This window comes from Bidens hawaiensis, unplaced genomic scaffold (assembly GCF_021521415.1).
Source record: "Bidens hawaiensis isolate Kalapana, Puna unplaced genomic scaffold, B.hawaiensis_p1.1 tig00034298_1, whole genome shotgun sequence".
In the NCBI taxonomy this organism is placed as follows: Eukaryota; Viridiplantae; Streptophyta; class Magnoliopsida; order Asterales; family Asteraceae; genus Bidens; species Bidens hawaiensis.
This window is the reverse complement of record NW_027495936.1, coordinates 133024-143007: the sequence shown is the minus strand read 5'-3', so window position 1 is coordinate 143007 and position 9984 is coordinate 133024. Positions and strand designations below refer to the sequence as shown.

Here is a 9984-nt window from a genome sequence, read left to right as displayed (position 1 = left end):
AAAAAAAAAGATTATCCCCTTCTTCTAACCGAAGTCGAAATATAGGGAAATGAGAACCATCGTGCATTCAACATAAGTTGAAGAATTAGACGACACAATTACGTCCCGTCGGACCCTCCCACTATAAGTATGCGTATGCATATGTGTATGGATCTCTTCCATCAATAAAAACTGTAAGTAACTAGAACGCAATTAACATAGTTCAAACACAATTATAGTAAACAATTAGGTAAACGGTCAAAATTATAATAAAAAAAATATAATATTAGTGAAAAATCTCATGAGAGCGGCTTCTATTTGCAAGTCGACATGCTTTATTATTTCAGTGTCGAAGTTGTAAAGTCGTTGGTGCGGTCTGTGTCGAACCAAATACCACTCCACTCTCAACTTGTCATTCGGATCATATAAAACACAACGTACATTGGGCATGAGACCTACCCTACAGGCTAGGGGAGATTTAGGCGTGTGGTGTCATATATCGTGTTGACTTGTATGTAGGGCTATAAATGACCCGAACATTTGGCGAACCATTCGGCGAGAAGTTTATTTATGTTCATTCATTTAATAAATAAACGAACATGAACAAATAGTTCGATTCATTTCGATTCGTTTACAATCTTGCTTTTATGTTTGGGTAAGCTTGACCATAAATTGAGCTTTCTTGATGCAAGCTAAGATAAATACAAAAAATCAAGCATTGTTCAAAAGCCAAAAAATTAATGTGGAAACATTAGTAGCTAGAGAATATTTTGCGTTAAAAAATATTCACACATGTGTGTAGGTTATATAAAGAGACGACATTAGTTTTACATTAACAAATGTCAATATCATTATGTTCAGTGGCGGACCTACCTTTTAGGTAGGGGTGTTCGTTGATCCCAGTAAAAAAACTCTTTTGTGGTATATATGTTTTAAAATTTCGATCGACCCATGTAAAATTTTAACACTGACCCTTAGGAAATTTTGAGAACCACTAAAAGACCCCTGTGGAAAATTTGAAAAGAACCAATGGTATTTCGATACCAACCCTAATAAAATAAAAATAAATTTACATATTTACAATTATAATGTATATAAATAATTTATCTAATTAAATTTGAGTTTAAGATAAAGAATTTTAATACAAATATAAGCCCAAATATCCATCAATCTATGTCTAATTTTTAAGCCCAAGTCTTAAACTCTCAACCCAAATTACATGTTATTTAATTAAAAAAAAAGGTCACGATGACACAAGTTATATGTCGGGTAAGTTAATTGAATTAAGAGCTTTAATCTTAAAAGAAAATGTTTATGCTTTATATATACGTTGTTTTACTCACCACCTTCATTTGCATTGGTATATCTTTTATTGAAGTTAGCTATTGTATTAACCGTCACAACCGCCAGCATTAAACAATGCTTATCGGTGACGAAGCATGTGAATTCAAATTTGCGTAACTAAATGGGTGATAAGATTTAAATAATTTTTTTTATTTATTTCAATAAGAAAGACTTATTTAGTAATGTTAAACTAGATGATATTTTGGTTAAGTTATAAAAAATAAAAATTGTAGAAAACAACTTTAGATATTTTGTATGATTATATATATATATATATATATATATATATATATATATATATATATATATATATGACCCAACCCGATTTGACCCGACTGGAACGACCGAACCAAAGCAAAAAAAAATATATAGCAATTACCCCGACTCGAACAACAGGTGCAGACGAAAAAAAATTATATAGAGATAGTCAACTGATTACCGACCCAAAAAATTTCCTATCCGTGTGAAAAAAATTTTCCGGGTCCACCACTGATTATGTTTTGCCTTTGTTAATATCATTTTCACATTTTATCACTATTAGCCTTTGTTCAACCTTCGCATTTATCAAATCAATAGCAAGTTCAGATCCATCATTTGCTTGTTGCTAGTTTTATAGACATGTTTATCAGAATTGGAAGGCCAATCTTCATCAAACATTAACCCGTCTCTTGATATAAAGACTAGAAATGATATATGTAGTATGCTACAAAAATACAGGTTTCATGATCTGGCATTAAAAGTGTTATAAGAGGGTCATGTGCGGAGTCAAGCTCATCGTTCTTGGAGGTACTGCTCAATCACCTCCACACATTCTTTGAAAGCTCGTCGGTCCTCAATGACAAACTCACGAAGGTGTTGCTCAAGCACCTCCACACGTTCCTGAAACGCTCATTGTTTCTCAAAGGACAAGCACCCTTTTTATTTTATGTTTTGAAATGCAGAAAGTTTTAGATTTTGATTGCTAAAATCATGAACAAATTGACTACATTTTAATCATAAGAACATGACTGCAATGGTTGATAAAATATATTACAAATGTGAAGTCAACAAGTACCAAGAAATGGAAAGTAGAAGTTGTTTAAACCATTACTAGGGTCTACATTGACATCAAACATCACTTGTTGGCAAGTGGCAGACATAGTATTATCACTTGCTACCATCACCAAACAGGTAACCCAAAGACGAGCCACCACCTGGTGCCGCATGAACCTTGGTCGAGGGTCGATCCTGTACGCATAACAATCACCAGTGTATAACATTTAAAACCACCACCAAAACACACAGCATAAAGTCGTAAAATGACAACAATTAAGCATACCGTGAGGAAGTTTCCAGTATTCTGACCCTCGGCTCGGAAATAGTTGTTGGTCTGAGTACCTTGAATCCCGGCAGGAATCTGTTTTGTAGTATCTGGCTGGGGGACAGTGGCGGTTGGCTTAGGAGGCGGCTCACTTGCGGCCAGCTTTGTCGGAGGTGGAGCTGCAGCCGCCACCTCTGTCCTGCCTGTGGTGGGCTTTGGCTCACCGCTTCCAAACAGATAGTCAAGTGAACTTTGTCCACCACCACTACTAACTCCACGCCCCATTACTCTGCTTATACATTCACCAACAAAAAAATCAACAAATGTATCCCCAAGTTTTTATTTAACGAGACTCGGGAAAGATTTAATCAACCGCCGTTGAGCTCAAAGGAATTTAGAAGAAAAGTAAACTATGTATGTTTTAAAAATCCTTTCCTTCCATTTACATCCTTCCAAACCATCCTCTTTTCTCTCGTTAAATGAGACTCGGGAATCCATTCCACATATTATTTGTTTACATATAGGTTTTTCACCTATAGTTTTTTTACCCAAATTGGGATTTTAAATAATAACAAAAAGTAGTGTTTACATCAAGACATAAGTCAAACAGGCAACAAGTTGCGTCGCTGGCCCTTTTTGAAAAAGCTAGCAGCTCGTAGCACGCTCGATAAAAGCTCAAATAAAGCTAGCTAAGAAAACTTAATTTGAAATGACCTGGCCAAGTCTACTCATTTTTGTAACCGAGCAAAGAGCTCGTTTGCTCGCTCTTAGGCTCGTTTAACTTTAAGCTCAAGCTCGAGTTCGAACCCACATTAGCTCGACTCGTTTACAACCATAACATAATCTCTATATCCTTTATTCATGTTCAATCCACCATCTATCTAATAATTAAGTTACAACATATATATGCTTCAAACACAAGCTATCTAACAAACAAACAAACAAACAAACAAACACAATATTCTTTTTAGATTTTCTTCAAAATCAACTAAATTAAACATCATTATTATATTTATCCAAGATCTTAACAAATATTCACAAATTTAAAAGCAACACACACCAACATTTGCTCTAACACAAGACCAAATTACAGATCCGTATGGATTTGAAACATTACATGAATCGAAACATAACATAGAGTAAGTACTTACCCAACTGGGTTTTTGATCAGATCTAGATGGAAGCCAAGATAGAGATAGAGGAACACAACAGCTAACTGTACTTGTCGGTGTATATATTATTATTCGTGTTATCCTTTATGACAGACAATAACTATTTAAACCAGATAATTGTACTGTTTATTATGCAAATTGTACAATCTATTAAAGCGTTAGTGTTTTGAGTTTGATGGTTTCCGTTTTGGAAAAAGTATGTATACTTTTGGTATGTTACACTGAAGACCCTAAACTTTGTTCTAACTAGTTATATAACTCTTTTCAAATTTTAACGTTTTGGTTTGTATACATTGTTGTTGTATCTCGTAAGTTATACTGTATATGTATATTCACTCACGTTTATAAACGTTGGGGAACCGTTTAGACAAGGCACATCGTTTGTTTCCAACTTGAGCATTGGATCGAACACCTCACCGATTTAACCATATGTGTTGGGTCGTTGATGGTTTAAGTTTAAATAATCGTTACACGAATGTTAAGTTTCTCAAACTACTGCTTTGATACAATGTTACCAGTCAATTTGAAAGAATTTGTTTTCTTCTTTGGATTCTTTCTTCCACATTATCACTATACACACGCTTGTTAATGATTTAGGGACGACTCAAGATGTGCTACGTGACTTTCTATTTGGATGGCTAGATTTTTATACAACGTGTGGTTTGCAATGTTGTTAATCAAATCAAATAATTTTTATTTCATTCGGTTATGTCTAATAAATTTTTATTTATTTAGTTTAATCAGATGAAATAGTTTTCTTTTTCCGGTTTACAGTTTATAGATAGGATAATAAATAATTTCTTGTACAAAAAAATTAGAATATAAATATATTCAAAACAGAAAATAAAGCAAAATATATCTAATGTTATAGAAAAGTAATAAATAACTAATCAATAAAGTGTAATAGTTAATTTGACAATAAAATTGATTACTTTTTGAAAAGGATAACATAACATTTAATTGTAATTTTGGTCAATTGACATTATGTTCCCAAACATTATTAAAGAATATATGACCCAAAATAGTATCATCAAATCAGTATTTGATGGAAGAAATAAACAAAAATGTTTTAAATCTTATTATTTTATTAACTGATAATAATAAAACAACTAAAATGAATACCCTTCACATTCTCATCACAGTGATCACATGCAATGTTTTGGCCCATGGTCCCAACGATATAATATACAAAAACAAAGGTGTCCATATCATCATACATATAAAGTAGAGCCTCGTATTTTAATTTCTTTCTCATATACAAACAATTTATTATATAATTTAAACAACAAGTTCATTATCTTAACTTCTAAATACGATAAACCCTCTATATCCTCTTCTCTTTTCCCTTCACAAACACCTTAAAGCCATTTACCGAAACCGAATCAAACCCACATGAGCGCGACAAGCACTAACGTGTTGTCGTTGACATGCTCGTACACAAAATACCCAAATGAAAACCGCATGAAACAAACCAAACTGAAGTCCAAACACACACACATCACAAGAAGAAAAGCATCATCATTATTCCTCCTAATATGTTCTCCAATTCCTTCCCACATCCAACTGGCATGCGCAACCGAATCCTCATTTCTAGACATGTTTAGAATGACCGTACCCGACCAGACGGTAGAAGAAGCCGAGAATGGAATAAGGGAGCATGCAATGAGTTTGGTACAAGTGAAAAAGCTTTTGGAATTGGAATCATGGAAAGAGGCTCAAAAGGAATTGAGAAAGAGTGCTTCTTACTTGAAACAAGACATATATACCATAATTCAAGGGAAGCCTGGAATGGAAAGAGCTCAACTCCGGAATCTATATTCCAAACTTTTCAATGGTGTTATGGGATTGGATTATGCAGCAAGGGATAAAGATGTGCCACGTGTGTGGAGTTTGTATCAGGATATTGTTGTCACACTTAATGATATTTTATCTAGAGTTTTATGAAATGTAATTATACTTGTTTCAAATATGGGAAATTATTAAATTGACGTTACTTATATATTTACATCTTGGCTTAGCGGAAGGCATGAAATTTGATTTGAATGAACTATTTTATGTTATTAAAGGTGCATCATACCCTAAGCTTGTTTCTAGATATACCCTGGCATAGCGACGGATACATGAAACCCTAGTAGGGGGACAAAATATGGGCCGTGTACATAAATAATAGGTTGGGTATAAACATTAAATGATAATAACACTTTTTAAACTTGAGTGACATAATTAGAACACTTTTAAACTTGGTTACTATTATATGAAATTGCCTCAATATATATTAAACCGATCTCGTCAGTCATTGATAAAACTTGAACACCCGCAAACTAACCGAGACATACCAAAAAAGAAACTTCATCAAAACGAAATCCAACCTAATAGACCATGATTCTGACAAACCTCTGAAAATCAGTGACTAAAGGTGGCTCGACGCATTGTCACATGCTAAAGGTGTTTAACCCTTTCAACATGTCTGGGATTGAGTTTTTAAACACCTTATTGTCTTATTGGCTTTCTTAAAAAGCCAGTATGTTAAAAGGTGTTTAACAATCACAAAAAATCCTTTTTATTTTAGATTTTTGAAAGAGTTAAAAAACATTTTTCTACAAGCCCAAAATCATGACTTTTCAAAATGGTTTTTCAATAAGACAATAAACGTATTTCAAACTCAAAACATTTTCAAACTCAATCCCAAACATTAGAGTTTTGGTTGAGAGCCTTGACTTTAAGATCATAAAATTGGTTATGGTAATAGTGATTTGATCATCTTTTCCATTAGGGTAAACCCGTAATAGATTAAAGTTACAGAGAGCCCGTTGGGCTTGGGACTAGCCCAAAACATAAATACAAATGTTAATCCATCTCATGAGAACTCATCAATAACTGATAAATACTAGCTAGCTGAAATGCAAACAATAAACAAACCCCTTTACTCCAAAATCAAACATTGCTTGTCGACGAGAATCGATTTAACATAGTTACGAAATAAATATAACCACAAAAACAAGGAGCCGGGATCACGATGCGGAAAATAGTATTCACAATTAAAATACTTGCACTTACAAGAATTGTAGAAGTAGAAGTTCTTGTAGATGATGCAAGCTAGCTGTTCTTGAGTTTTTTTAAAGGAGGGAAATGAAAAGAAAAACTAAGGATAGTTAAAAAATGGGTGTTTTTGAGTTTTTTTTAGGATGGAAAGAAAAAGAGTAGGAGGGGTTAGGATGGATTAAATTAATGTATTTTCCCAATAACTTATCCTCCAAAAAATGGGATGATTACTAAGGATAACTATTTTTTAACATAGTTATCATTTCCTTTCCTCTAATTTCCTTCTAACTCAAGAACACATCTAATTAAGAATAATTTCCTTCCCTTCCCTTCCCTTTCTTATCCTTACCTCTCATTTCCTTTTCTTTCTATGCTTAAAAAACTCAAGAACAAGATTAGTCTCCGTATCCTCACTAATATTAAAGTTAGGCTCATACCCCTTTACGAAAATGAAGAAACCGAAACAAATAACTGAAACATCAAGTACTAGTCATCATATATATACTACACACTCTTGATATCCATTACAAGAAATCATATATACGTATTTGTGTATTGAAATTTATAAGCATATATAGTAAAGTGATGTCTTAAATACACTCCATTGAAGTGATCAACTATCATCATTTTTTTGTGGCCAAATCATGAGACGGGCATCCAAAGCAAATGGTACTTCGTCTTGAGAATCACTCAAGTTAAACCGTGGCATGAGCGAATTTGGTGGTACATCTTGGGAAGTTGAGCTTAACAAATGGAAGTGATTATTCTGTCTAATGAGATCATGGTGCTCTCTCAAACTAGGCATGAGATACGGTGGGTAAGGTGATTGCGTGATGGTGGACGGAGGACACCATGAAAAATGGGATTCAAATGGTAGAGACATTAACGAATCGGTTTGAGATGAAACTCGTCCTTGGTTTCCAAACTGGGATATTGATAGGTTTGAAGAAGGCTCCCAATTATAGTAAGGGTTGTATGGAAACATATATGGATAAGAATATTGAGGTACAGGAAATAAGTTCAAACCTCTATAGGCTCTATTACCATCTCCATTTTCTTGCTTGTTCCACTTGTTTTCGACTGCTTCTTGTGGCATTAGGATGGTGGCAATATTTGGTAGCATTTGGAGGGGTGGAAGCTGATCGATATCATCTTTAGTTGCATCAAGTAACCAATCTATGACCTTACTAGGTTGGTTCAATCCGAGCCTCTCTTGAAGATCATACAATTGAATAGCCGTAGGAACAGAAAGCCTAATTCTTCGGTCTCTCAATCCTTTTACAGTGTAAACCTTGCTATGCCTATCTTTACCTCCAAAAGCCTTAGACACCCTTACGATTCTCGGGTTCTTAAAACCAGCCCATAGTCTGGAAGATGATGCATACCTTGGTAACATCGGCTCATCGCCATCGCCTTCTTGCTTCGCTTGAAAGTCTTTTCCTCCTGAAGTATTGCTGAACATCTTATTTCTTGCATCATAGGTTACTTATCTTCATCTGGGATGTACAAGATTTCTGTGTTTCACAATTTTCTGAAATATCAAGGTTTGCGTAGGTTAATAAGTAACTAATTAAACTCGATAAATTGCTTCTTATGACTATCTTGATATGAATTAAGAAGATCAGAAAAGTAGATGAATGAAATCTGAGTTAAATATTTTTCTTGAACATATCAACCAAAAACTAGGGTTTTCTTTCCAGATCTAAAACATGCAATTATTATTATTATAAATAGCAACTGATTATAGTTGAGAAGATGAATATGAACAAGAAAGTAAAATTGAGATGATTTACATGTGATGGTTGATTCTTGATAAATACGTGCAAATCAAAACTTAATCTGTGGCCATGTACTTTGATCAAAAGGTATTAAAGGCCATAAAACTAATTCACAGGGAGTAAACCATATCATGTGCTTTTAGTACTGCAAATCAGACAGCATTCAATTACAAAGTTTCTTGTGTAGAGAGAGAAAAAAACTCCAGACTCCAGTTGAAATTGAATTGATGAAGAATCTGTAAGCAAGTTCTTAAGAAACTGTAAAAATCGGATTCATGTTATCTGCAAAAACAAAAGGATGCATTATATGTATGTCAAATATTGATCTGCATATGTATAATTCTCAAACTTTCCAATGAATTCCTATTATCAATCACATAGAATTATATATCAATAATATATTAATATATGATGGTGTATGGTTAAACCAATCTCACATATGTAGACATCTTAAATAACTCCAATTATATGGTGGACCATTCGGGCCTATTTAGAAAAAGATGCTTAATGGTTTATTAATATTGACAACCACATATAACTTGCTTTATGTTAAATAAGGTGGTTAAAACAGCAAAGTATCTATGCATAACAATAATGTTTCTATGTAAAATTTGTTCGTAAATTATTTATAATGAATGTTTAGGATATGTCTGATACATATACATGAAGACGATGGAAGTTAATGGCTAACCGACACAACCCTTAATTAGAAGGGGCCGACCATGACTGTTACTAATATATATATGTAGTAATCTAATTAAGGACTTTCTAACCGTCTAGCTTATAATTTTAACATTCACTCCTAAGCTAGATGGGAACCACACCGAGCGTTCTTTTAATCATTTAAAATCAAGTGTTTCACGGATGAAGACCACCTTTTATGTTTATGTTGTTATTAGACCGGGACTATAGATAAGTCCAGGTGCAGTTAGACTCTTTGTAGTACACTTTCATTTCATATCTTGTAACGCACGGTTCACATTCTAACACAACAACAGGTTATATTCACATCTTCGTGTTTGCTTGAATCTTTCACCTCCTGATTAACCGATTCTGCAGCTTAATCAGAATGAACATTACCTAGATTGATTCTGACATCTACCTTAGAATTCGCTAAATTCAAATTTTAATGCATAATAAGTGTCTCTCGCCCAAGCTAGCCCGCTTACCCCAAAAGGGGGTACCTGTATTTGGTTAAAAATTGGTTGACCACCGGCCTATAGTCGCTTTAAACAGCCTAAACACGAAGAAAAAAAAATCGTCCAAGTAGTTTTTTGCTTCTTTCTCTCAGGACCGCATATTATTGCAATTAGTGAAGAAAATTAATAAAAAGAAATCACTTAAGTGGGTGATTTCCATATAATGTAAA

At 33.8% G+C, this 9984-nt stretch overlaps 3 protein-coding genes across 3 annotated transcripts; 1 reads left to right on the top strand and 2 right to left on the bottom strand.

The window, feature by feature from the left end:
- Nucleotides 1-2290: 2290 nt before the first annotated feature.
- LOC143586090 (protein SPIRAL1-like 2) lies at nucleotides 2291-3881 on the bottom strand. Its single transcript, XM_077067714.1, has 3 exons — nucleotides 3775-3881; nucleotides 2642-2912; nucleotides 2291-2550 (listed from the first exon to the last, which is right to left on the bottom strand). The coding sequence occupies exons 2-3, from the start codon at nucleotides 2906-2908 to the stop codon at nucleotides 2470-2472; spliced, it is 348 nt and encodes a 115-aa protein (XP_076923829.1). The 5' UTR covers nucleotides 2909-2912; nucleotides 3775-3881; the 3' UTR covers nucleotides 2291-2469.
- Nucleotides 3882-4863: 982 nt separating this feature from the next.
- Nucleotides 4864-5739, top strand: LOC143586080 (psbQ-like protein 3, chloroplastic). Its single transcript, XM_077067706.1, has one exon. It carries the CDS (start codon nucleotides 5188-5190, stop codon nucleotides 5737-5739), a length of 552 nt encoding a protein of 183 aa, XP_076923821.1. The 5' UTR covers nucleotides 4864-5187.
- Nucleotides 5740-7450: 1711 nt separating this feature from the next.
- On the bottom strand, nucleotides 7451-8905 carry LOC143586089 (uncharacterized). Its single transcript, XM_077067713.1, has 2 exons — nucleotides 8658-8905; nucleotides 7451-8368 (listed from the first exon to the last, which is right to left on the bottom strand). Exon 2 carries the CDS (start codon nucleotides 8297-8299, stop codon nucleotides 7451-7453), a length of 849 nt encoding a protein of 282 aa, XP_076923828.1. The 5' UTR covers nucleotides 8300-8368; nucleotides 8658-8905.
- Between the last annotated feature and the right edge of the window lie 1079 nt (nucleotides 8906-9984).